The 26,583-nt window shown below is 52.1% G+C and overlaps 1 protein-coding gene across 5 annotated transcripts in view; it reads left to right on the top strand.

Annotated features, from left to right (window-relative positions):
• DYSF (dysferlin) overlaps positions 1 to 23,142 on the top strand; it is an 88,577-nt gene extending 65,435 nt beyond the window's left edge. For all 5 annotated transcript variants that reach the window (XM_054391702.1, XM_054391700.1, XM_054391701.1 and 2 more), the window contains 8 exons: positions 279 to 367; positions 764 to 859; positions 5,395 to 5,536; positions 14,484 to 14,583; positions 15,379 to 15,557; positions 16,489 to 16,598; positions 17,205 to 17,352; positions 23,104 to 23,142. In XM_054391702.1, coding sequence (XP_054247677.1) covers positions 279 to 367; positions 764 to 859; positions 5,395 to 5,536; positions 14,484 to 14,583; positions 15,379 to 15,557; positions 16,489 to 16,598; positions 17,205 to 17,352; positions 23,104 to 23,142 — 903 coding nt within the window. The remainder of the gene's footprint in view (positions 1 to 278; positions 368 to 763; positions 860 to 5,394; positions 5,537 to 14,483; positions 14,584 to 15,378; positions 15,558 to 16,488; positions 16,599 to 17,204; positions 17,353 to 23,103) is intronic.
• Positions 23,143 to 26,583: the final 3,441 nt, after the last annotated feature.

Below are 26,583 nucleotides of genomic sequence, written 5' to 3'. Positions count from 1 at the left end.
GTCTGTCCCTATGTGAAGATAGTCAGCCAGGGGGAGTAAAGCCAGAGTACACCTTCAGGTGATCCAGACCAACCAGTTCCATATCAGAAGCCATTAACATACCCACCTGTCACTAAAGTAATTTAAATAGAATCATTAATGACACTTTTAGCCCTAGTCTTCAACTAAGGAACACTGGAGCCCTCCAGGGGCACTTTGCTCTCTCCATGGGCTGAGCAGGTGAAGGTAAGCCAGTGGGGGAGGCTCAGCAAGCTTCCTGTGTCCTTCTTTCCATACAGGGAAAGCTACAGATGTGGGTGGACCTGTTCCCCAAATCCTTGGGTCAGCCTGGGCCCCCTTTCAACATCACCCCACGCAAAGCCAAGAGGTAACTTGCTTTTCATTTGGTTCCAGCACCTTCTGGTTGGGGAGGGCTGAGGAGAGGGCTTGGGGGTGTCAGATCATAGAATCAGTCAGGGTTGGAAGGGACCACAAGGATCATCCAGTTGCAACCCCCCTGCCATGGGTAGGGACACCTCACACTAGATCAGGCTGGCCAGAGCCTCATCCAGCCTGGATGAGATCTGGGGCTGGGGCAGGGGGAGGGGGAATGATTCACCTGCCAAGCTGAGAAATGTCTGTGTGGGGTCCTCTGCAGAGAAAGGTGATTGAGGTCTGAGCTCCTTCAGCTGGCTGGCTGAGCAGTACAGCCCTGCTGCCTAGGGGGGATCTCTGGAGCAAGGTTTCCACCTTCTCAGGCTGCTTTGTTTGTGGGGCTGCTCAGGTTCTTCCTGCGCTGCATCGTCTGGAACACCAAGGACGTCATCCTGGATGACCTCAGCATCACTGGGGAGAAGATGAGTGACATCTATGTCAAAGGGTAAGCTTCTGCCTCCTCCAGGGGCTGGAGCCTGAGGGTACAAGAGCAGCAACCAAGGAGTTAACACAGCCCTTGCATCAGCTTTACTGGGGTAGACATCAGCCCCCACTGGGATGGAGGGGCCACTCACACCTCTCCAGCCATGGGCCCAGCTTCTGCTAGGCTCATAACTGCCTTGAGGTGTCAAGTTGTGGTTTGCACCTCTTGGATTTCAGGTGACAACATCTGTGTGCAGAGGTAAGATGCAGTGAGGCAGCCTAGAGTTGGAGAGAAGGGGATGTGGTCTGCTCTGGAGTCCTCAGCACAGGAAGGACATCAGCCTCTTGCAGGGGGTCAGGAGGAGGCCACAAAAATGATCCAAGGGCTGGAAGCTCTCTGCTGTGAGGCCAGGCTGAGAGAGTTGGGGTTGTTCAGCCTGGAGGAGAGAAGGGAGACCTTCTTGCAGCCTTTCAGAGCTTAAAGGGGATAATAAGAAAGCTGGGGACAGACTTTCTAGCAGGGCCTGTGGTGACAGGACAAGGGGTGATGGCTTGAAGCTAAAAGAGGGAGATGCACACTAGAGAGAAGGGAGAGATGGCTCCAGTGAGGGTGGTGAAGTGCTGGAGTGAGTTGCCCAAAGAGGTGACAGATGCCCCAAACCTGGAACCATTCCAGGTTAGGTTGTTTGGGTCTCTGAGCAACCTGCTCTAGCTGCATGTATCCCTACTGACTGCAGGGAAGTTACAGTAGGTGACATTTAAAGATCCCTTCCAACCCAAACCACTCCATGATTCTATGATTTCAGCTGCCAGCTCCATCCCAACTCCTTTCCTGGGACACCCATACACAGGTTGGCTTCTTTGCAGAGCTGCCTTGGGTTTGGTTGTTTGTTTTTTTTTTTTTAATTCCTCTTTTTTTTTTTTTTTCCCTTGAAGCACAGAAAAATGTGGCAAGCAGCAGTTAGCTCCTCTGGCACATTCCCTTCCCTGCCTGCCTCCATTTATGTTTTATCTGGTGTAAAATGGTGCAGTCCCAGCCAAGGGACTGACTTAGTTTGTGCATTCTTTGGATTTATGGGCAGGAAGAGGTAGGATTTTGAAACAGACTGTAAAGCCCTCTTTTACAATCCCAATTTTCCTCCTGTAAATCCAGAATGCACCACACTTACCTGGTATTCACATCAAGTGCTTGGTTATCAGCTCCAGTTAAGCTGCTCTGTGCACTTCAGGGCCCTGAAATGCTGCTTGCAGGGGGTTACTGGGAAGAGGAGAGCATCCACTGCATGCTGAGAGCCTTTGCCTGCCTTTTAGCATCCCCAATGGCCAAGCAAATCTCCCTTTTGGCATCCCCAGTGACCAAAAATATCTCCCTTTTGGCATCCCCAATGACCAAGCAAATCTTTTTAGCACCCCCAGTGACCAAGCAAATCTTTTTAGCATCCCCAGTGACCAAGCAAATCTTTTTAGCACCCTCAATGACCAAGCAAATCTTTTTAGTGCCCCCAAGAACCAAGCAAATCTCTTTAGCATTCCCAATGACCAAGCAAATATTTTTGGCACCCCCAATGACCAAGCAAATCTTTTTAGCACCCCCAATGACCAAGCAAATCTTTTTAGCACCCCCAATGACCAAGCAAATCTTTTTAGTGCCCCCAAGAACCAAGCAAATCCCTCTAGCATTCCCAATGACCAAGCAAATATTTTTGGCACCCCCAATGACCAAGCAAATCTTTTTAGCACCCCCAGTGACCAAAAAAATTCTTTTTAGCATCCCCAATGACCAAGCAAATCTTTTTAGCACCCCCAAGGACCAAGCAAATCTCTCCTTTGGCATCCCCAATGTCCCCAAGCACATCTCCCAGAGCTGTAAATGAGACAAAATCTTGCCCAGCTTCCTCATCTCTCCCTCCTCCTCTCCCCCATGCAGGGCTGCATCACCACCATCCCTGGGCAAGGTATGAAGAAGGTTATTGGGAGGGGCAGCCCTGGTCCTTCTTGTGCTTAAACATCCTCTTCCAACCACTGCTAAGCCTTATGTGTCATGATGTGGTATCTTTCAAACTCACCTACAGCTCCTTTTGGGTTCCTGAGTGAAAGAAGGTTCTGGGTCCTCCAAAATCTGACTTTTGTGATGAGCAAGGAGTGAGGTGTGTGAGGTTTGAGTCCAACCCTGCTGCAGTCAGGTTGCTCAGGGTCCCCAGACAGCCTGACCTGGATTGTTTCCAGGGATGGGACATCTCCCACCTCTCTGGGCAGCCTGGGCCAGGTTCTCCTCACTCTCACAGTGATGAACTTCTTCCTTCTCTCCAGTCTAAATCTCCCTCTTTTAGTTCCAAACCATCACTCCTAGCCCCATCATGACATACCCTGATAAAAATGTCCCTCCAGCTTCAGGCTCCCTTTAACTACTGAAAGACCACAGGGAGGTCTCCCTGGAGCCTTCTCTTCTCCAGGCTGAGTAACTCCAACTCTCAGCCTGTCCTCCCAGAGAGGTGTTTCTGTTTTCATGCTAACATCCTCCCCATCTCCTTGAACTCCACCAAGAGGGACTTGGTGCTGTTGGTCCTGGTCACAGGCAGGGTCCTGCCCTTGGTGGGCCTTTTGTTGGACCACCAATATAACCTAAGTCATATTTCTAGTTCTGGGGCACTGTGGAGTGAATGCTCTTGATTTCTGGCATCTTCTGCTGCAGTGAGCAAGCTGCAGCAAGTTCTGCAGGAAAGCAAACCCCCAGCTGTGCCCAAGGCATCAGAGTGAAGCACTCAGTTGTTCTTTTTGGTTGCCTGCAAGGAGAGGCCACTCAGACTGCATCCTCTGAAGGTTCCTGCCAAGCTTTGGAGGATGTGAATAAGCACATGGGCTCCCATTTTGATCCCCACAGATCCAGTCAGACAATCCAGCAGCAGCTCACCACACAGTCCCTGCTGCCACCAAGCCCTCCCTGTCCATTTAACACCTGTCCATGGGAGGTGGTCTGTAGGATGAACTCACACAGACCTCCCTTCCCTGTCTCCCACAACTCTTTTGGGTTGGGACATGTGCTCCTCTGAAGCACTGCAGAAGAAGGAATCATTTGTAGAGCTGGGCCAAACAAACTCTCTTCTTTTCAATTTAAGTGAAAAACAATCAAGCAAGATAATTGTTTTCATTAGAGAGTCCCTCTGAACCTCCTGGCTTTCCTCCAGAAGGGCTCTAAAGACACAAATGGATGCATTTTCATGTTGTGTTTTGTTGATTGCTGAAGATTGGAAAAAAAATATAATTCTTGGACAGGGAAAGAGAAACCAGACAGAAAGAGAGAGAGAGAAAAAAAAACGAGAAACTATCTCACAGTTGCAAAACTCCCAGCTGGAAAAAAAAAGTAGTTATGGAAAGTTTTCAGTTGTGGGGTGATCATGGCAAGGGTTTGTAGACCAGGAGGGGAACTGTGATCAGCAGTGCAGAGTTGGAGGCCTGTAGCTCACAGTATCACACAGCATCACAGTACATTGGAGGTTGGAAGGGACCTCCAGAGATCATTGAGTCCATCCCCCCTGCCAGAGCAGGATCACCCAGGGTAGTCTGCACAGGAATGCATCCAGACAGTTCCAGATGCATCCAGTGCTCACCAGGGCCAGGGCTGGGTCTAGTCTGGCTTGATATCTTCATCAACAACCTGGATGAAGGGACACAGTGGACCCTCAGCCAGTCTGCTGTGGTACAGAACTGGGAGGAGTGGCTGACACCCAGGCAGGGAGAGCTGGGCAGGCTGCAGAGCTGGGTGAGAGGAACCTCCTGAGGTTCAGCAAGGGCAGGGGTAGGGTCCTGGACATGGGGAGGAACAATACAATGGGCCAAGAACTCCTCTGGGCAAGCTGCTGTGGGTGAGCCTGCTTTAGCAGGAGAGCTGGACTAGATGATCCCCAGAGGTCCATTCCAACCCCCAGCATTCTGGGATTCTGTGTAACTGAGCTGTGAGGAGCTTCTTTAAGGAGAGTGGCTGGAGATCACCATGGCCACATCAGGGTCTGGCCACTCTGGGCTTTTCCTGGGGAAGAGCTTCTTGGCCATTTAAGGACTTGCAAATAATAATCTTTGAGAAATCAATGAAGAATAGAGGGGTGAAATGGTCCTTTGGTCCTTCTGCCTGCTTGCCTCTTCCACAGGACTGTCTTTAGAGGTGAGCTAGAGTGTCAGGTGGTTGGTTTGGCTGCAAAGGTCAAGGGACCTCTCACCAGGGCATGTTGGAAATTGATGTGTGCTTATGGATGGGTAAATGACAGCTTGAGGCCAGAGCTTAAGGTAATCTTGAGTCTGTAAAGCACCCATGACACTCAGGGGAGGGAGAAGAAGAGATTGCAGAGCTTCTCAGCCTGCTACCACCAGCACTGGTTCAACTCCCAGCACTGCAGGGACTGTTGCATTCCCTGTCAAGTCTCCTGTGGACTCCAGGTTATCTCTAGAGACAGCAGCCACAGGGATGAAAGACATTTTATTGCCTGCTCATGGCCTCTGTGATGCTGAGTGAGCTCCAAAATCCTTGATGTGTGTCTCATGCAATACTTTTGCATTCTGCAGCTGGCTGGTTGGCCACGAGGAGAACAAGCAGAAGACAGATGTGCACTACAGGTCCATGGGAGGAGAGGGCAACTTCAACTGGAGGTTCATCTTCCCCTTTGACTATCTCCCTGCTGAGCAAATGTGTTATGTCTCAAAAAAGGTGAGTGTCCCTGGACAGATGTTTCTACCTTCTCCTCACAGCTCTGGGGTGGATTTGTGCTTCATGAGCTACACAACTGCAGCACAAATGGAGCTGTGCAAGGCTCAGCTTTGACTCTGTGCTAACTGAAAGTGATCCACACCTGGGAGGAGTGGCTGACACCCCCTGGTGTGTCCTGAACACCAGTTGGGCTGTACCTGATGTGGGTATGGGAAGGAAAACTTTGAGTTGGGGTGAAGGGTGAAGTGGATGTGATTTTTTGACACCCCCCCCTCCCCCCATTCCTACCTCTCCTTCTGGTGTTCCTTAGATAAGTCAGGGCAATGTGATGATCAGATACAGATTGGGAGCTGCACAGAGAGTGAGGAACAGGGATGGAGCTGGGCTGCATACATGGCAAAGCCCTGGGGGATATTGGATTGGCTCTCATGGAACACTTCAGGGGAGAGAGATCTACTCACTTGAATTTCCTGCTCCTCACCTGGAGATGAAGAACAGCACTGTTGGATCTGTGTGGGCAGCAGGGACAGCCCCAGCTTATGAGACCTGGTCCTGTTATGTGACACCTCCCTCTTTTTTTTTTGTGCTGCCTCCCAAGGAGCAAGTGACAGGACAAGAGGAAACAGCCTCAAGTTGCACCAGAGGAGGTTTAGGTTGGATGTAAGAAGCAGTTCCTTCATGGGTCTGCAGAACAAGCCTCCTGAGGAGCAGCTGAGTGAATTGGTGATGTTTAGCCTGGAGAAAAGGAGGCTCAGGGGAGACCTTCTGTCTCTCTACAACTCCCTGAGAGGAAGGAGATTGGAGCCAGGTCGGGGTTGGTCTCTTCTCCCAAAGAACAAGTGATAGGACAACAGGAAACAAGGTTTAGGTTGGACATGAGGAACCAGGGAAAGTTTAGGTTGGACATGAGGAACAATTTCTTCCCCTTGAGGGTTGTGAAGGCCTGGCCCAGGCTGCCCAGGGCAGTGGTGGAGTCCCCATCCCTGGGAGGGTTTCAAAGCCATGTTTGTGTGGTGCTGAGGGCCAGGGTTTGGTGGTAACTTGGCAGTGCTGGGTTAAGGGCTGGACTCAGTAATCTTAAAGGTCTCTTCCAACCCAAATCATTCTGTTACTCCATGAATTGCCACCCAACCCTGAGTCTTCATCCCTGCTCCCTGCTTTGCTGCTGTGAACTCATCCTCAGGGTCTGTTGGAGTGTAAAGCTTTGTTGTGGCCGTGGGACCATCTGCATCCAGTAGGGCTCCCCAGGCTCCCCCATCCCAGCTTATTTCATGGGGCCAGCAAGCTCCCAGCACAGCCTGGCTTGGCCCTGGTGCTTTGGTGGGGGAAGATACCCAGCAAGTTCCCCATCCCTTGAGCCAAACAATCCCTGCAAGGAGGCCTGGCTTCCCAAGGAATGGCTGGGCAGTTAAAGTGAGTGACAGGATCATAGCTGTACCCATTTCACGCTTCATGTTAAACAAATCAAAAGTACAGTGTGTACTACATCCAATTATCCCCTCCCTCCCCCTCCTCCCAACCTTTGAAAAAGCAAAGACCACCCCCACCCCCCCCTTATAAACCCTTTAAGCAAATACATCCCACTGTGCTGATATTGATTCTCCTCCGACCACATGTCTGCCAACACTGTATCAGAAAATAAACAGCTTGTAAAAGCTCTCTGTAAAGGCACAAAATAATGAAGGAGAAGCTGTGCCTCGTGTTTGGGGGGACACATTCCTCTCTGGCAAGGTTTGATCTCACCATGTGCTGTTTGAACTCCAGGTTCATTACTGCTGCTGTAGCACACACACAAAAAAAAAAAAAAAGAAAAAAAGAAAAAAAGAAGAAGAAAAAAAGAAAAAAAGAAGAAGAAAAAAAAAAAAGCCCCCATGTGCCCAACTTGAAAAGCAGGCTGTGGAAAAAAAAAAAAAAAAAAAAGTGGAATTTCAATCCCAAAAAGCTCTCAGATGGCAAATCCTGAGCTGCTCAAAGCCACCTGCACCCAGCCCTCGGAGGGAGTGTGGCTGGTTGGGGGTAGGCAGAAAGCAGCTTTCAGGCTGCTCTCCTTTGTTTGCTTCCCTTTGCCTCCTCCTTCCAGCAAAGTTGGAGCTCCCTGTGGTGTTGCAGGATGGACCTCAGCAGTGGGTCAGCCCCAAGCAAGGATGCCCTTGGCCAGCAGGGTCTCTGTGGAGTTTACAACACCCCCAGCCTGGTGAGGGTTGAAAGGGACCTCTAGGGATCATCTGGAACAAGCTGCTCCAGGGGGGTTGTGGAGTCTTCTTCTCTGGAGATATTCAAAACCTGCCTGGATGAGTTCCTGTGTGATCTACTCCAGGTGATCCTGCTCTGGCAGGGGGGGTTGGACCGGATGATCTTTTGAGGTCATTTCCAACCCCTAACCTTCTGTGATTCTGTGATCTAGTCCAAGCCCTGCTAAAGCAGGGTCACCCAGAGCAGGTTGCCCGGGGTCACAATGTCCAGGCAGGTTTTAAAGATGACCAGAGATGGAGACTCCACAACCTCTGAGCAGCCTGCTCCAGGGCTCCAGCACCCTCCCAGGAAAGAATCAGCAGTCATGTGGCCAGCAGGACCAGGGCAGTGATTTTCCCCCTGTACTGGGCACTGGTGAGGCTGCACCCCAAATCCTGGGTTCATTTTTGGGCCCTTCACTCCAAGAAGGACATTGAAGTGCTAGAGGATGTCCAAAGAAGAGCAGTGTGAAGGGTCTAGAGAACAAAGTTGTGTGAGGAGCAGTTGAAGGAACTGGGATGGTTCAGCTTGGAGAAAAAGAGGCTGAGGGGAGACCTTCTGGCTCTCTCCAGGTCCCTGAAAAGAGGTTGGAGCCAGTTGGGGGTCATTCTGTTCTCCCAAGGAACAAGTGATAGGACAAGAGGAAATGGCCTCAAGTTGTGCCAGGGGAGGTTTAGGTTGGACATGAGGAACAGTTTCTCCTCCATGGGCTGGGCCTGAAGTTATGGATCTTGGATGGGATACACAGGGAGGAGGTTGGTCTCTTCTCCAAAGCAACAAAAGGCAGGACAAGAGGAAACATCCTCAAGTTGTGCCTGGGGAGATTTAGGCTGGACATGAGGAACAATTTCTTTCCCAAGAGGGTTGTCAAGGCTGCCTGGAGCAGCGACGGAGTTCTTGTCCCTGAAGGGAGTTAAAATCTGTGTAGATGTGGTGCTGAGGGCCATGGTTAGTGGTGCCCTGGCAGTGCTGGGTTAATGGTTGGACTTGCTGATCAGAAAGGTCTCTTCCAACACAAACACTGCTGTGTTTCTCTGTTGGAATGCTGCTGTTTGCCAGCCCAGGGTGGCAGTGTAGATTCAGCACCCCTGAGCTGTTTGTGTGACATTCTGCCCTAAGGAGGGGAGAAGCAGATAGCTCCAGGTCCCAGAGGAGTACAACACTTTGCTGCCAGCCAACAGAGAGAGAAGAGCAGATGCCTGCAGGGTTTAAACCTTAAATCCCCAGGTGTGAGCCTGGCAGGTCTTGGCTCTTGCAGACAATGTTATCAGATGGTCATGGTGCGACCAGAGCCTGTCGAGATAGGCTGGCTGGGGCTCACGTTTCACTGGGCACCACCTCAGAGGGGCCCTCAGCCCCCACCTCTCACAGGCACTGGGGAGGTGGAAAATGCATGAAATTGATTTAGAAATGTTGAGCTCCAAGTGCCAATTCCTGTGGTAGCTGCATCTTGCTGCCAAAGCTGAGTTCTAGCTGTCCTCCAGGGCAGAAGGAGCTTGACACTGAATGTCTGAACAAATGTCATCTGCATAAACCAGCAGTCAGGGTGGAATTTCAAGAGCATCTCCAGAAACAAGTTAAAAGCTGCTGGGGTTTGAGGGGACCTGCAAATAAACCACTAAGCTGGAGCTTCCAAGACCTGGCTGGGCTGTTCAGCTAACATCTGAAAAGTGTTGAGTACAAGAAATTCCAGGAGGTGAAGAGAGGGAGTGTGGAAGTGTCGTTGGAGGGTTCCAATCTGTGCCATGCCATGGGCAGAAACCAGACCAAGGGACGTAGCTGTTGCCTTCAGACTTGTTCTGCTACCAGGCTTCAGTGTTAGGTGTCAACAAAAAAATGCTGCATTGATGCCAGAGCACAGAATGGCTTGGCCTGCAAAGACCAAAAAGCCACTGGAAGAGGATCCATCCCACTACTGTAAGAGAAACTGCAGGCAACTCCCTGGCTTCTTCAGAGGGAAGGTTGGGGTAGTTCACAGGATCATGGAATGGTTTGGGTTGGAAGGGACCCCAGTCCAAGAGAGACAGAGACCTGCTGGAGAGAATCCAACAGAGAGCCACGAGGATGATTTGGGGACTTGAGCATCTCCCCTGTGAAGAGAGACTGAGAGCCCTGGGGCTGTTTAGTGTGGAGAAGAGAAGGCTGAGAGGGATCTGATCAATGTCTATCAATAGCTGAGGGGTGGGTGTCAAGGGGAGGGGGCCAGGCTCTTTTGGGTGGTGCACAGTGATAAGCCAAGGAACAATGGATTCAAACTAGAACAGAGAAGATTTCAGCTCAACATGAGGAGAAACTTCTTTCCAGTGAGGGTGACAGAGCCCTGGAACAGGCTGCCCAGGGGAGTTGTGGAGTCTCCTTCTCTGGAGACTTTCCAAACCCACCTGGATGCATTCCTGTGCAGACTATCCTAAGTGATCCTGCTCTGGCAGGGGGGTTGGACCTGATGATCTCTGGAGGTCCCTTCCAACCCCTGATACACTGTGAGACTGTGACCTTTAAAGGCAGAGTGAGACAAGAGAGTCCTGTGTGATGTGTTTCAGGGAGAGATGCAGCAGTCTCCTGTGATGGGACAGGGGCAGTGGTGATGGCCTGAGCTGCACCTTCACCCTCTGTGATGTTCAGTGGCTGTTGGGGATTTTGGGTTCCAGTGGGTGCATGGAGGGGGAAAGCGTGACAGTGTCTGGAGCTGAAGGTCAAACAGTGCTGTTCACAAACTGTCAGGAGCTCCCTAAAGGGCAGCAGGATGGTCCTGTGGCCTGGAAAAGCCTGATAAACTCTGCCAGAAGGGAAGCATGGGAGGCTGAGAAACGATGATAGAGTGACAGAATGGATTTGCTGGGAAGGGACTTCTGAAAGTCATCCAGTCCAATCCCCCTGTGGGCAGCAGGGACATCTGCAGCCAGAGCAGGTTGCTCAGAGTCCCAAACAACCTGACCTGGAATGGTTCCAGGGATGGGGCATCTGTCACCTCCCTGGGCAACTTGCTCCAGCACTTCACCACCCTCACTAGAGAGATTTCTTCCTTCTCTCCAGTCTAAATCTCCCTCTGTTAGTTTCAAGCCATCCCCCCTTGTCCTGTCATGACAAGCCCTGATAAAAAGTCTGTCATCAGCTTTCTTGCAGGCTCCTGAAGGTACTAAAAGGCCACCAGAAGGGCTCCCTGGAGCCTTCTCTTCTCCAGGTTGAACAATCCCAACTCTCTCAGCCTGGCCTCACAGCAGACGGCTCCAACAGGTCCCTGTCTGTGCTGTGCTGAGGACTCCAGAGCCGGCCCCAGCACTGCAGGTGGGGTCTCAGCAGAGCAGAGCAGCAGAATCTCCTCCCTCTACCTGCTGCCCACACTGCTGGGATGCAGCCCAGGACATGGTTGGCTTCTGAACTCCAGAGGTCCCTTCCAACCCCCACCGTGCTGGGATTCTGGGATCTTACTCAGTTGCCATCTGGTCCATGGAAAATGCAGAACACCAAGCACAGGGAGACCTGGGATGCAGGAGCTCTCCATGGACATGCTGGCCGAGGCCAGGCTTGCTTGGGCAGGACCACGCTGGAGCTTCACTGCCTCCCCAGAGCCACAGGTTGCTCCTTGCTTTGTATTCCACAGCACCTAAGCAGGAAATGCAGCCCTGTCAGCACTTGCCTGGTGACAGGAGCTTATTTTCTTTCCTGCCTCCCCTGCTGCATTATTCACGACCGTAAAATATTCACCAGCCTCCCCTCTCCCCCTGCCCCTGCTGCAAAACAAACCCAACCTCCCCCCAAACCAAACCAAGAACTCAAGCCTCTTCCTCCTCATGGCTTGCAGAAGGCAAGGGACTAAATGTCTTGCTGTGGGTTGTTTTCATAGTGAGCTTCTGCGGCGAGATTTAATCATGGAGGCAAATTTCACACTGCCTTGAAAGGGACCCCATCAGCTCAGCTCAGCATCACATTCCTGCTTCCCCAGCTCTCCTCTGCCATGGCTTCCTGGGGCTCTGAGGAGGAAAGCTCCTCCACCAGCCAAACCACATTGACAGCCTTTTTCCACAAGAAAGGCCAAAGCTGTGGAGATGGTGCTGGTGTGCAAGCTCTGTGCTGCCACCTGGGAAGGGTCAAACCCTACTGGAGTCATCCTTCATCAGGCAGGGAGTCCCCAGCATGCCAGGGCATTGCTGTTGGGGGTGGAAGTGGTGCTGGGGGCAGGGCAGGAGGATGCAGTGAGTGTCCACTTGAGCAGGGTTTGGTTTGCTTCAAGCCTGAGCAGGTCCATGGGCGTTGCACTGGGAAGAAGGGAAGGTGGAAACCCCAAATGCTGTGTTTGGCAGCAGCTGGTGGGTGAAAAGCTGGACATGAATTACCAATGTGCTCCCACAGCCCAGAACCAACTATGGCCTGAGCTGCATCCCCAACAGTGTGAGCAGCAGGTGGAGGGAGGGGATTCTGCCCCACTGCTCCACTCTGCTGAGACCCCCCCCCCCCTTACAGTGCTGGAGCTCTGGAGCCCTCAGCACAGACAGGGACCTGTTGGTGTGGGGCCAGAGGAGGCAACAGCAGTGCTGGCAGGGCTGGAAGCCTTCTGCTGTGAGGCCAGGCTGAGAGAGCTGGGGTGGTTCAGCCTGGAGAAGAGAAGGCTCCAGGGAGACCTTATTAGTGAGCTCAGCCAGCACCACAGACGGGGAAGGAACTCACCAAGAGGAGGGGGCCTGCAGCAGCAGAGCAGAGACTGGGAGCAGTAATTTGGGTCTTTAAACAGCCTGCTCCTTCTCCTGGTTCCTACCCTTTCCTCATGAGGGCATTCATGGGATGAGGTCTTCCAGCAGGCAGGACCTTTGTCAGAGAGCAGAGCTGCCACCACCTCAGCTCCCTTTCAGAGAGGCTCCTCATGCAGAGGGTTTTGCTCACGCTGAGTTTCAGGTGGGTGGAGTAGTGCCAAGAGCAAGCCAGCAGGTGCTTGGAGAGCTGCTTCTACCCAAGCAGCCACATAGCAATGCTCTTGGAGCATGGACAGGCCTGATGGATGCAGCTGTGGTAAAATCAGCCTCTGAGCTAGGGACAGTTGTCACTGGAGAGGAAGGGGCACTTGTAGGATATGTTTCAATCTCTTCCATGCAGAGCATAGAGCACAGAATTGTTCTGGTTGGAGGACACCATTCAGACCATCAAGTCCAGCTGTTAATTAATTTCAGGGGGCAACTGGAAGGAGTCTGTAGTGTCTTGCTGTGGTGCAAGCCATGGGAGATGAGTTTCCTACATCTTACAGGTGAACCCTTCCAACACATGAAGGGGGCTACAAGAAGGATGGAGAGAGACAGTTTACAAAGGCCTGCAGTGACAGCATGAGAGGCAATGGCTTCAAACTAGGACACAGCAGATTTAGATTGGATGTTAGGAACAAGTTCTGCACCATGAGGGTGGTGGAACACTGGAAGAGGTTGCCCAGGGAGGTGGTTGAGGACCCATCCCTGGAGATATTCAAGGTGAGGCTGGACAGGGCTCTGGGCAACCTGCTCTGGTTGAGGATGTCCCTGCTGAGTGCAGAGGGTCTTGGACTAGAGGACCTCTGGAGATCCCTTCCAACCCAGACCAGTCTGTGATTGTCTGAATCTGTGGTTCTCTGGTGAGATCACCTGGCTGTGGTTTTCTTCAGGCCTGGGCACATGCTTCCTGGGGGCCTTCTGCATGGCTGACAACCCTTCTGCAGCCCAGGACCCAACCAATACATGGGAAAGGGAAGAACCACCACAAGCACTTTCCCTTTTTAGCAGTTTTAATTTAAAATGACTTATTAGCTGGGAAAACATGAACCCCCCTCCCCTCCCCCTGGAGAAACAGCCAGGCCATGTGTGGAGGGAGCTGGGGGGGAAAGGAGATGGAAGTTTCCATTGCCTCTCTTTGATTTTTGCTAGATTCTAAACCATTTAAAAAAGCATAAATAAAATGCTCCATCACCCAAAGCATGGCCAGCACCAGGGTTGAACTGAAATACAACCATCCAGGGTGAGCTCTTCAAGTGAAACTGCTTTCAGTGGGATTTCAGTGTCCACAGTCTCCCTTGCCTTTGGATATTTATGTTCTTCTGGAGTGTGACACATTCTTCTTTTGAATTTTTTTTTCCTTGTATTTTCTTTTTCTTTTCTTTCCTTTTTCTTTTTCTTTTTTTTTTTTTTTAATTTAATATTGCACCACATAATGACTCAGAGCCTTGTAGCCACCGGGGTGGATTTATAGCCCTACGTATGTGTGGTGAATAACGCTGAAGTTTCCTGCTTTTAATTAAATCTGCTCCCTTTATGATGCTGCTGCCATGTTGCAAGAGCACCCACAGGACGCCCCTCTCAGCCCCTGCTGTCAGCAGACCCCAGCCCTGACTCTGCTCTCTTCTTGCCAGGCTTGGTTAGAGCCAGGACTAACAAGCCCCTCGCTCCTTTTGTGCGCCTCTGTCTCCTGGTGCGTCTTAGACCCAGCTCCCAGGCAGCTTGGGGTGTCCCCAGAGTGGCATTTTTGAGCCCTGCTGGGCCATGGTGCTGGTTGCCACCACATGAAGAGCAGATTTGGTGGTGTGGGCATGTCTCCAGCATATGTGGTCGTGGTGTGACCATGAGCTCCTTGTCAGGGTACAATGGGATTGAAATCCTCCCTGTTAGAGACGTCCAATTTGTGCCCCACTCCTGCTGAGCAGCCATTTTAATTGATGGGGTTTTTTTGTGTCCCTGGGTGTCTTCTCTTGCTGGGATTTTAGGAGCACTTCTGGAGCTTGGACAAGACAGAAAACAAGATTCCACCCCAGCTGATCTTCCAGATTTGGGACAATGACAAGTTCTCCTTTGATGACTATTTGGGTAAGTTTGGAGAGGCTCTGACTCCATCTCTGCTGATGCAGACAGGAGGGGAAGGGTTACTGAATCCTTTCAGGGTATGAAGAAAGTGTCATCAGCCTGGGCAAGGAAGCTGGTGAAGGGCACAAGCCTTGTGAGGAGCAGCGGAGGGAGCTGGGGTTGTTCAGCCTGGAGGAAAGGAGGCTCAAGAGAGACCTTCTCACTCTCTACAGCTCCCTGAAAGGAGGCTGGAATAAGATGGGACTGAGTCTCTTCTTGCAAGGAGCAAGCAACAGGGTGAGAGGAAATAGCCTCAAATTGCACCAGGAGAGGTTTAGGCTGGACATGAGGAACATTTTCTTCATGGAAGGGGTTGTCAAGCTGGGGACCAGGCTGCCCAGGGCCGTGGTGGAGTTCCCATCCTGGAGGGGTTTAAAACTCATGTAGATGTGGTGCTGAGGGCCATGGTTTAGTGGTGACCTGGCAGTGCTGGGTTAAGGGTTGGACCTGATGATCCTAAAGGTCTTTACCAACCTACACAATTCTATGATTCCATGATTCTATGACATTCTAGAAGGATTTCCTGGCCCAGGTCTTCCTAAGCACAATGGTGATGGCACTGGCTCATTCCTAGGAAGAGCCACTGACCCAAACTAGTGCTGTGCTTGAACATGGAGCCACACCTGGGCCTTGGGGCTGTCTGCCAAAGCTCCCTGAGGTCAGGAGGATGCCACAAGGAATCTTTCTTCTGGGCAAGAGTCTCAGTTTCAAAGATCTGTTACACCAAGGTGTCTCACCAGGAATGTTCTTCCCTCACAGGCTCCATTCAGATGGATCTCAACAAGATGCCTAAACCTGCCAAGACTGCTGAGAAGTGCTCCTTGGAGCTGGTAGATGAAGCTTTGTCTGCCAGTCGCTTTGTGTCCCTCTTTGAGCAGAAAACTGTCAAGGGCTGGTGGCCCTGTGTGGCTGAGCAGAATCAGAAGAGGATCCTGGCGGTAAGGTTCACCTGGGGAACTTGCTCAGAGCGTTGAGGAGAAACCTGGGCTGGGCCAAGCACATGCAGGATGCCCTGGGCAGGGCAAGCAATGGAGTCCTGGGCTGCAAATTTTCCAGTTGGATGTTTTCCAAGGTGTGTTCAGCACTGTGCAAATGCCTCAGGAGGAATTCCCTCATCTGTAGGACTTCTGCTGTGGTTTTTTTTCCTTTGGACATGCCACCGAGTTTGACTCTGTGTCACATCTGTTCTTAGTGGTATGGAACAAAGCTGGGAGTGAGGAGATTCAGACTGGATGTCAGGAAGAAGTTCTTCACCATGAGAGTGGTGAGACCCTGGAACAGGTTGTCCAGGGAGGTGGTTGAGGCCCCATCCCTGGAGGTGTTTGCAGCCAGGCTGGATGAGGCTCTGGCCAGCCTGCTGTAGTGTGAGGTGTCCCTGCCCATGGCAGGGGGGTTGGAACTGGATGAGCCTTGTGGTCCCTTCCAACCCTGACAGTTCTGTGATTCTGTGTGGTGGTGTGACAAGTGCAAGGGAGAGGTTCCAGCTGTCAGGTCAATGTACTTCAATGTGTCTGAACTTCTGTACATGTCCTGGGTGACTTCAGCACAACGTGAGGGAGTCCAGGCAGTGAATTAAGTCATTCAACCAAAGAGTCCTGAGTTGGTTGCCTAAACTTGGGTGACAGTGACCTCTGGGATGTGCTGGAGTGTCTGCTAAGAACATTGTGGTGGGCAGATGAGGGATCTGTGTGAAATCCACTCTTCCTGGGCTCCTCATGGTCCTGGGTTGCACTCAGAGTGGTTTGCCTTTCCCCAGGCAGTATTTTGCTTTGAACATTTACTTCTCCACTCTCCTTTTATTTTTTTTTTCTCTTTGCTGGGGGCCTGGTTTTTTTCCTTTTTAACTCTGTTTTGGTTTAACTCATGCAGGGCAAATTGGAGATGACTTTGGAAATCGTGGCAGAACAAGAGCATGAAGAGAGGCCAGCTGGCATGGGTCGAGATGAGCCCAATATGAACCCCAAGCTGGAGGACCCCAAGTAAGGGCATCTTGAATGGAAAAGTAACCAGCAGGGGCCCAGGTCTGCCATCTGCCATGGGCTTGTCCCCTGTAGGCTCCATCCTTCAGGGGGCCTACAGGAAAGCTGGGGAGGGACCTTTTAGGCTATCAGGTAGTGGTAGGACTGGGGGGAATGGAATAAATCTGGGAGTGGGGAGATTCAGACTGGATGTGAGGAAGAAGTTCTTCACCATGAGGGTGGTGAGAGCCTGGAATGGGTTGTCCAGGGAGGTGGTTGAGGCCCCATCCCTGGAGGTGTTTGCAGCCAGGCTGGATGAGGCTCTGGCCAGCCTGATGTAGTGTGAGGTGTCCCTGGCCATGGCAGGGGGGTTGGAACTGGATGATCCTTGTGGTCCCTTCCAACCCTGACTGATTCTATGATTCTATGATTCTCTGATTTCTGACTGGTTGAAGCTTAGACTGCATGAGCTCAGTCTATCCAGGGGGGCTGGGAGGCTGATCTGGACCACCCAGGAGGGTGCTGGACGTGTTCTGCCCTGAGGGATGTAGGTTTGCAGGGCTCTGCTCCCTGGCTGGGGATCCAGGAGGGTGAAACTGCAGTGACCTCAACTCTGTTTGGCTGCAGGCGCCCAGAAACCTCCTTCCTGTGGTTCACCTCCCCATACAAGACCCTGAAGTACATCCTGTGGAGACGGTACAAGTGGGCGCTGCTCCTGGCCCTCCTGCTCTTCATCCTGCTGCTCTTCCTGGGAATCTTCATCTACGCCTTCCCGGTAGGAGGGGTGTGGGAGAGGACAGGCAGGCTGGCCAAGGGCACAGCTCTTCATGGGGGTCTCTGTGGCTGCTGTGCTGCTGTGCTGACAGAGGTGGTCCCAGGGCAGTCCCATGCTGGTCCCTCAGGAGGAATTTGGGTGACCGTCACAGGCTCACAGGGTGTTAGGGGTTGGAGAGGACCTCTGAAGATCATCAAGTCCAAACCCCCTGGCAGAGCAGGACCATAGAATCCAGCACAGGTCACACAGGAATGCATCCAGATGGGTCTTGAAAGTCTCCAGAGAAGGAGACTCCACAACCTCTCCGGTGCTCTGTGACCCTCACAGTGAAGAGGTTCCCTCTCATGTCGAGGTGGAACCTCCTGTGCTGGAGTTTATATCCATGATGGCTCAAAAAGAGCTGCACAGACAGCAGGTGGAGGGAGGGGATTGTGCCCCTCTGCTCTGCAGTGCTGGAGTCCTCAGCACAGGCAGGGTCCTGTTGGAGTGAGGCCAGAGGAGGTCACCAGTGGTGGTGGAGGTCACAACAATGATCAGGGAGGGCTGGAAGGGCTGGAAGCCCTCTGCTGTGAGGCCAGGCTGGGAGAGTTGGGGTTGTTCAGCCTGGAGAAGAGAAGGCTCTGAGGGGAACCACTTACAGCCTTTCAGTGCTTGAAGAGGGCAGTCAGAAAGCTGGGGACAGAGTTTCTAGCAGGGCCTGTTGTGGCAGGACAAGAGGTGATGGTTTGAAACTCAAAGAGGGTGATTCAGACTGGAGAGAAGGAAGAAATTCTTTTATGCTGAGGGTGGTGAAACCTAGATTGCCCAGAGAGGTGGCAGGTACTCCATCTCTGGAAACCCTCCAGCTCAGGTTGTTTGGAGCTCTGAGCAGCCTCCTCCAGTTGCAGATGTCCCTGGTGACTGCAGGTGAGGCAGAACTCGGTGACCTTCGAAGGTCCCTTCCAGCTCCAGCCATGCTGTGATGACTCTTGGTGGGAAGGTCCCTGGCAGCCTAAGCAGAGCTGCAGCTGCTTCACAGGGGCTGAGCATGGCCTGGGATTGCTGAAAGGTGCTGGGAGTCACCAGGCACTGGGGCAGCCACATCTCCTCCTCTCAGGGCTTGGAGCACGTTCTACCAGAGCAGTGCCTGCAGGGAGGGGGAGAGTTTTCACCTCATCACTCAGCACAGCAGCTTTCTCTTGCCTGGCTGTCAGTTCCACTGGCAAAACAAGATAAACAAATATCAGAGCCCTGGCCTTCCAGTTTGGCTTAGGATGGGATTTTGATGGGATTTTGTATCCTCCTCTGTTTCTGCAGCACTGGAATAAGTCATGCTGGCTCTTAGATGCCTTTTCCCCTCCTCACAGACTGATAAGAAAAATGACTCACCTCTCTTTTTCCAGCACATCACAAATTCTGCTCCTTCTGTGTGATTATTTTATATATACATATATATATATTTTTTTTTTTTTTTGCTATAAAAGAACCCATTGGGGTCATTTCTAACTTCACAGGAGAGAATGGGGCTGCCTCTTGCAGATGGCTTTGTGTGCTCTCAGTGTGCAGCTGAGAAGTGTGGTGTGGAATTTCTCCTCCCCTGTTGTAATCACTTTCAGATGATTTGCAGTTGTTCTCATAGAGCAAAAAGAAAAGAAAGAAAAGAGAGGCTGGGATCACAGAGGATCATGGGATCACAGAGGATCATGGAATCACAGGAATCATTCTGGTTGGAAGATACCTGTGAGATCACAGAGTCCAACCCTTAACCCAGCACTGCCAGGTCACAACTTGACCATGGCCCTCAGCACCACAGCTACACAGCTTTGAAACCCTTCCAGCAGCTTTGATGGGAGCCCCACCATGAGGTGACCCTCCAGGACCCCACACAGAATCATCATTTTGGTTGGAAGAGATCTTTAAGGTCATTGAGTCCAGCTGGTAACCCAGCAATGCCAGGGCACCACTCAACCATGGTCCTCAGCACCACAGCTCCATGGCTTTGAAACTCCTACAGGGATGAGGACTCTACCACTACTCTGGGCAACCTTTTCAAGGCCTTGACAACCCTTTTGGGGAAGTAATTTGTCCTCATGGCCAACCTATACCTCCCCTCTTTTCCTCTTGCTTTTTCCTAGAGAGAAGAGACCAACCCCCAGCTGGCTCCAGTCTCCTTTCAGGGAGTTGTAGGGAGCCAGAAGGTCTCCCCTCAGCCTCCCTTTCTCCAGGCTGAACAACCCCAGCTCCCTACAAGACTTTTTCTCTCCTCATCTTTTTATCCTTGTGTCCATAGGAAGGGCTGGGATCTTTCTGCTGGCAAAATGATAGCAGAGCTGCTGCATGGCCTGAAGGAAGAGGGCGAGCGCAGAGCTGTGCTGTGTTGCCTCCTCCTTGTTCTGTACTCAGAGCCATTCCTGGAGACTCCACCTTCATGTCAAGCAGGAGATCCCAAACCTTTTCAACCAAGTACTCAGAGTTTCCCTTGAAGATGCAAGTGGCTTTGCATTCATTCCTGTGGTATCCTATAAAAACAAGGTTGGGAGGAGAGGGGGGAAAAAAAAAGCTCTCAGACTATAACTATTGCTCTGCACCCAGCTTTGCTTGGGATGTTTCCCTGTTTTTCCTGGGGAGATGTTGTTGTATTTCATTTCATGTTGGGTCAGGGCAGTTTTTAGTTGCATTTTGAAAGACTAAGGCCACGTTTCATGGAATTTTTCAGTTTCTCTGTCCTTGGCCAGCTGCCCCTGGATGTTTGAGGTCACTGCTTCTGTATCTGCTCAGAGGTCTCAGCTCCTTTCCTGTTTCATCAGGCACTAAATTTGACAGTTGTGCTGGAGGATGCCCCTGGCATCCTGGCCTTTGGCAGGGCTCAGCATTACCCCCCCCCCCCCTTGATTTAATGCAGAGGAAACCAATCCCTCCTCAATTCTGTTCTGATTCCTGTGCCAGGAGCACCATCAGGTCCTGTTTAAAATAAGGACCCTGCTGCCTGTAATCTTCCTAGAATCATGGACATGTTTGGGTTGGAAGGGACCTTTAAAGGTCATCTAGTCCAAGCCCCCTGCAGTGAGCAGGGACATCTGCAACTAGAGCAGGTTGATCTTGCTGCTGCAGATGCAGTTTGGAGGTCCCATGCTGCAGGTCAATAGCTTGGTGTGTGTCCTGCACCTCTCATCCTGGGCAAAGGGATGGGAGATGGGAGGGGAACCTGAAGGGAAGCCTGTGAGGGTACAATGCCCATCAGTCCAAACAGGCAGAGGGAAAGGCACAGAGGCAGAAGGATGCTGAGGTGGTGCACAGGGAGGTGAAGTTGCTCTTTTCCTGCTCTCTCTTGCCCTTCTTGTGGCCTTGCCTGAAAAGCTTTACCACAGCCTGCTGCTTTTGGGCACCTCCACTGGGACCTCTGGGATCCTCCCAGTCCTTGCTGGCTCTAGTTGTGGAGCCCTGAGAGCTGCCTGCAGTCTGAATATCCCTGTCTGCAGATGGATCAGCTTTCCATGCAGCCTTAACTCCACAGCCTAAGCCAACCCTGCCTGGGTCACCCTCCACCCCAGAGAGACAGGAATCTCCCCTGAAAACCAACCCAGGGCATTTGCCCTGCCTTTTGGGATAAAAATGGGCTATTTTTTTTTCATTAATTTCTATTTTTCATGCAGTGCTGAAAGCTTCCAACCACAGTTCCAGCTCTGTGGTCAGGGTAGCTGGAGGGTAAGAGCAAATGTCCCATTTGAAAGCTTTGTGCTTCCACCCAAACCAGGGAAAAGCTGTCAGTGGTTCCCAACACAGAATCACAGGATCCAAGGGTGGTGGGGGTTGGAAGGGACCTCTGGAGATCATCCAGTCCAACCCCTGCCAAAGCAGGGTCACCCACAGCAGCTTGCCCAGGAGCACAATGTCCAGGTGGGTTTGGAAGCTCTCCAGAGAAGGAGACTCCACAACCTCTCTGGGCAGCCTGAGACAGGGCTCCAGCACCCTCACACCAAAGAAGTTTCTCCTCCTCTTCAGTTGGAACCTCCTGGGTTCCAGTTTGTGCTCTTTGCCCTTTGTCCTGTCCCTGGGCACCACTGAGAAGAGTCTGACCCCATCCTCTTGATCCCACCCTTTAGCTATTGATCAGCATTGCTCAGATCCCCTCTGGGGCTGCTCTTCTCCAGGCTCAACAGTCCCAGGGCTCTCAGCCTCTTGCCCCCAAAGGTCCCTTCCCAACCCCCACCATGTTGGGATTCTGTGATTCATCCAACAACCCTAGCTGAGAAGACCTCTGCCTTCTGCTATGAGAATGGTCAAGTGAACGTCTTGAGCTAGAGAGGACATCAGAAGAAAAGATTACAAATGCCCAGCTTGGGTTTCTCCATCCATAACATGGCAGGGAACAGGGTGGTGAAGCTATTATGATTCTTGTCAAGATTTGAGTGGCTACCACCAGAGAGAAACCTGCCTCCTCTGCCAGCTGGAGCCAGCTCTGCTCTGCAGCACCATGAGCATGTTGAGTACCTTCTGAGGCTGTGTTTGTGTTCTGGGAGCCCAGCATTGCTTCCATCACCATCAGCTGTCATTACAGCTGGCTCCCCGTGCTGCTGGGTCATCCTGCCTGGCTTTCAGCACTTTGTTAACACAAGTCCAGAGCAGCCCAGCAAACCTGCTACCCTCCAGAGCACATCCCCAAAGCAGAACAAATGGGTTATAGAATCACTGGAGGCTTTTCTAATAAAGTGCCCTAAGGTTGCCTGCTTGATTTATGGCTTTGGTACAAATCCTCTGCTGGACAGCTTCCTTTCCCTTTCCCTTTCCCTTTCCCTTTCCCTTTCCCTTTCCCTTTCCCTTTCCCTTTCCCTTTCCCTTTCCCTTTCCCTTTCCCTTTCCCTTTCCCTTTCCCTTTCCCTTTCCCTTTCCCTTTCCCTTTCCCTTTCCCTTTCCCTTCACTTCCCCTTCCCTTTCCCTTTCCCTTTCCCTTCCCCTTTCCCTTCCCCTTTCCCTTTCCCTTTCCCTTTCCCTTCCCCTTCCCCTTCCCCTTTCCCTTCCCCTTTCCCTTTCCCTTCCCCTTCCCCTTCCCCGTCCCCTTCCCCGTCCCCTTCCCCGTCCCCTTCCCCTTCCCCTTCCCCTCCCCCTTCCCCTTCCCCTCCCCCTCCCCCTTCCCCTTCTCCTCCCCCAGGGAGGTGGTGCAGTCACCATCACTGGAGGTCTTTAAGAAAACATTGGCTGTGGCCCTTGGTGGCAGGGGTCTAGCTGATGCAGTAGAGTTGGGTCATAGCCTGGACTTGATCTCAGAGGTGTTTTCCAGCCTCTGTGATTTTATGATTCTATGTTAAGGGTTGGAAGGGACCTCTGGAGATCTTCCAGTCCGAGCTCCCTGCCAGAGCAGGACCGTAGAATCCAGCACAGGTCACACAGGAACACATCCAGACAGGGCTGGAAAGTCTCCAGAGAAGGAGACTCCACAACCTCTCTGGGCAGCCTGTTCCAGGGCTCTGTGACCCTTGCAGTCAAGAAGTTCTTTCTCCTGTTGAGGTGGAACCTCCTGTGCTGCAGTTTACGTCCACTGCCCCTTGTCCTAATACAATGATCTTGAAGGTCTTTTCCAGCTCAAAAAGCTCCATGGTTCTATCCATGGTAGAGGTAATGTGCTTTTGGCTTGCTTGTCTCTGCAGACTGGGGTTTTGGCCATCATGCCTGCCCTGAATGAAGTTCTCTGCCATGCCCCAAAGTCTCCTTTAGCTTCCACATGCCACCCTTCTGTACCTGCTTTAAATCCCTTTTCTTTTCCCACCTCTCCAGAACTACGCTGCTATGAAACTGGTGAAACCTTTCAACTGAAGCTGTGCTGGAAAATGTCTGCAAGGTCCAGTGCCTGCCTGGGGATGTTGGAAAAGGAGCTGCAGCTTCCTGTTGGATCACATCAGCAGCTGGAGGTGGAGAAGGAACAGCCTCACCTCCTGAGATGCAGCCCTGAGAGCCCCCTGGCAGAGCACCCAGAGTCCCTCCTACAGCACTCACCTTGGAGGCAGCCCAGAATGAATTCCCTCCCCCAAATATTTCTTATTTTCCTTATTTTTCTCTCTTTCCTTTTTTTTTTTCCCCTGTCCTTTTTCTCTTTATATTAAGCTGCTCTGATCTGTAAAGCTTGAATAACTGGTTCAAACCCAAAGAGAGTGGAGATGAAGAGAACCTTTCCACGAGCTGTTGGAGAGCTCAGCAGAGGAGCCACGAGCTGCCGGCGTGGGCAGCAAGTGCAACCCAAGAATCTCTCAGGTCCTGAGCACCCTTCTCTTCCTTCTCTTTGCACTCTGCACAAGCCTCAGTCTCCCCTTTGCTGTGCAATGTTTATTACCTGGTTTCTCTGCCTCTGAAGTCTGCTGGAGACACACAAAGTGCTGCACAGCCTGGAGGCCTGGGCTGAAAGAGCAAAGCCCATCAGATAGAGGAGCCAGGAGAAAGGCTGAGATGCAAAACCTGGGCAGCAGCTGGTGGTAAATGCTCAATCCCAACTCCCTCTGAGTTTTGTGCTCATGAAGGGCTGCACAGTCTGGCTCATGTGGTTTGGAGCTTGTTTTCCCTCTGAGCTGCTCCTTCACCTCCACAGTCCCACGCACCTCCCTTTCAAACCAGTGGCAGAAAATGGAGTCATAAAATCCCAGAATCCCAGCATGGCTGGGGTTGGAAGGGACCTCTGGGGATCATCCAGTCCACCCACCCTACTAAAGCAGGGTCACCCACAGCAGCTTGCCCAGGATCACAATGGCTAGGTGGGTTTGGAATCTCTCCAGAGAAGAAGACTCCACAACCAACCCTACCAAAACACCTCCTGTGTCACCTCTCCAGAGCCTCTACCATTAGTCAACCACATTTTATTCCCCAGCGCTTCCCAGCAGCCCTTCCCTGACCAAGTAGAATGGGTCAGCAGTGATGGGAGGGTGGGATCCAGGGCATCCAGCTCCATGAAGAACATCCCTGCTTACAACCTTCCATGCTGGCTGCAGGGGCAGTTTTCATGCCAAGAACTCTGTGGGATTGGGGTGGGTAAAAGCAGGTCTGAGGGTCTGAAAACACCAACTCAGTTGCATTTGGTTGCTACTTGAGCAGCCAGGCTCATCTCTGCCTGGCTGTGAGCCTTCCTTACCTTGGTTATGTCTCTTGACCAGAGGCAGCCAGGAGGTAGAACCTACATCAAGTATTCCCTGTGGCTCTAAAATTGCCTGGGAGATGTTTGTCTCATCTGTCCTATGCCTTACACACAGTCATGCAAAATGGTTGCAAATGAAATGCTCTGAAGCCTTCTCCTTTCCTGGTGTGGTTTATTGTGTGGATGGAACTGTGAGACCTTCCCTCTTGTGTGTGGGAATGCACAAGTCCCAGAACCCCAGAGAGTGCTGGGGATTGGAAGGGACCTCTGGAGATCACAGGATCACAGGGGCTTAGGGGTTGGGAAGGACCTCTGGAGATCACAGGATCACAGGGGGTAGGGATGGGAAGGGACCTCTGGAGATCACAGGATCACAGGGGGGCAGGGCTTGGAAGGGACCTCTGGAGATCACAGGATCACAGGGGACAGGGATGGGAAGGGACCTCTGGAGATCACAGGATCACAGAGGTTGGAAGGGACCTCTGGAGATCACAGGATCACAGAGGGACAGGGATGGGAAGGGACCTCTGGAGATCACAGAGGGACAGGGATGGGAAGGGACCTCTGGAGATCACAGGATCACAGGGGGTTAGGGGTTGGGAAGGACCTCTGGAGATCACAGGATCACAGGGTGATAGGGGTTGGGAAGGACCTCTGGAGATCACAGGATCACAGGGGGTTAGGGGTTGGAAGGGACCTCTGGAGATCACAGGATGAAGGGGTTGGGAAGGACCCCTGGAGATCACAGGATGAAGGGGTTGGAAAGGACCCCTGGAGATCACAGGATCACAGGGGGTTAGGGGGTGGAAAGGACCTCTGGAGATCACAGGATGAAGGGGTTGGAAAGGACCCCTGGAGATCACAGGATCACAGGGGGTTAGGGGTTGGAAAGGACCCCTGGAGATCACAGGATGAAGGGGTTGGAAAGGACCCCTGGAGATCACAGGATCACAGGGGGTTAGGGGTTGGAAAGGACCCCTGGAGATCACAGGATGAAGGGGTTGGAAAGGACCCCTGGAGATCACAGGATCACAGGGGGTTAGGGGGTGGAAAGGACCTCTGGAGATCATCTAGTCCAACCCAGCTGCTTAAGCAGGTGGAGCTCAGCCCTCCAGCTGACCCAAGCATGTGTGCATGAGTCTGGACAGATGCTCATCAGGATGGGCCTGAGCTGCTGGAATGAGACAGGTCCAGGTCCTTCTCAGGACTCAGCCCCAGCAGCTCTTAGCCCAAGTGAAGACCCTTCTCGAGCTTCTTTCTGTTGCTCTTCTTATTTCTGGACACCACACAAAGTCCCTTTGGGACTGGGTCTGTTTCTTCCCTAGAGGGAAGGACTCATGGAGCCAATGCAGCCATCATCCATTCTTCCCAGAGGGGGTTGTCAGACACTGGAATGGTCTGCCCAGGGCAGTGCTGGAGTCCCCATCCCTGGGGCTGTTCAAGCAGCCTGTGGGCCTGGTGCTGAGGGACATGGTTTAGTGGTGACCCTTCAGTGCTGGGTTGGAGGTTGGGCTGGATGAGCTGGGAGGTCTCTTCCAACTGGATGTTGTCTGATTCTGACCCAGAGGATTAATACTCTGGCACCTTTGTGGAGCTGGTCAGAACTCACAGCCTGTGTCAAGGAGATGCTCTGGCTGTGCAGAGAGGTTTTGCTGCTGAGACTGCTGCTGCTTGTGCCTGAATCACAGAATGTTAGGGGTTGGAAGGGACCTCCAGAGATCATCAAGTCCAACCCCTCAAATGCCTTCCAGTTGCTCTGGAAGGGCTAAGTTGGACACTGCCTGCTTTGGCAGGGGAGAACCCCTCCAGTGCTTCACATTTTGGGATGGTGCCTGGGCTCAAGGGAGGCAGGAGATGAGATCTGAATGTCCTGGACTTCATCTGAGGAAGACACAGGGGTTCAGGCATGCTGAGCTGGCATTGTCTGTGCCCAACCCACCCAGCCCCACCTCACCCTCTCATCCCCCCTCATCCTCTCACCCTCCCCCCCCATCAGCATCTCCTCATGGACAGCACTGTGCCATCACTGCTAGGACAGTGTTGCTGCAGCCTGATTTCATCCCAGGCAGGCCAAAAGCCATGGCCCTGGGGGGATGATTTGTGTTGATCTGTGTCTCTGTGGTGGCCATGGCATC

This window comes from Indicator indicator, chromosome 23, assembly GCF_027791375.1.
Source record: "Indicator indicator isolate 239-I01 chromosome 23, UM_Iind_1.1, whole genome shotgun sequence".
In the NCBI taxonomy this organism is placed as follows: Eukaryota; Metazoa; Chordata; class Aves; order Piciformes; family Indicatoridae; genus Indicator; species Indicator indicator.
Note: the sequence above shows the minus strand (reverse complement) of the source record. Positions and strands in the feature narration are given on the sequence as shown.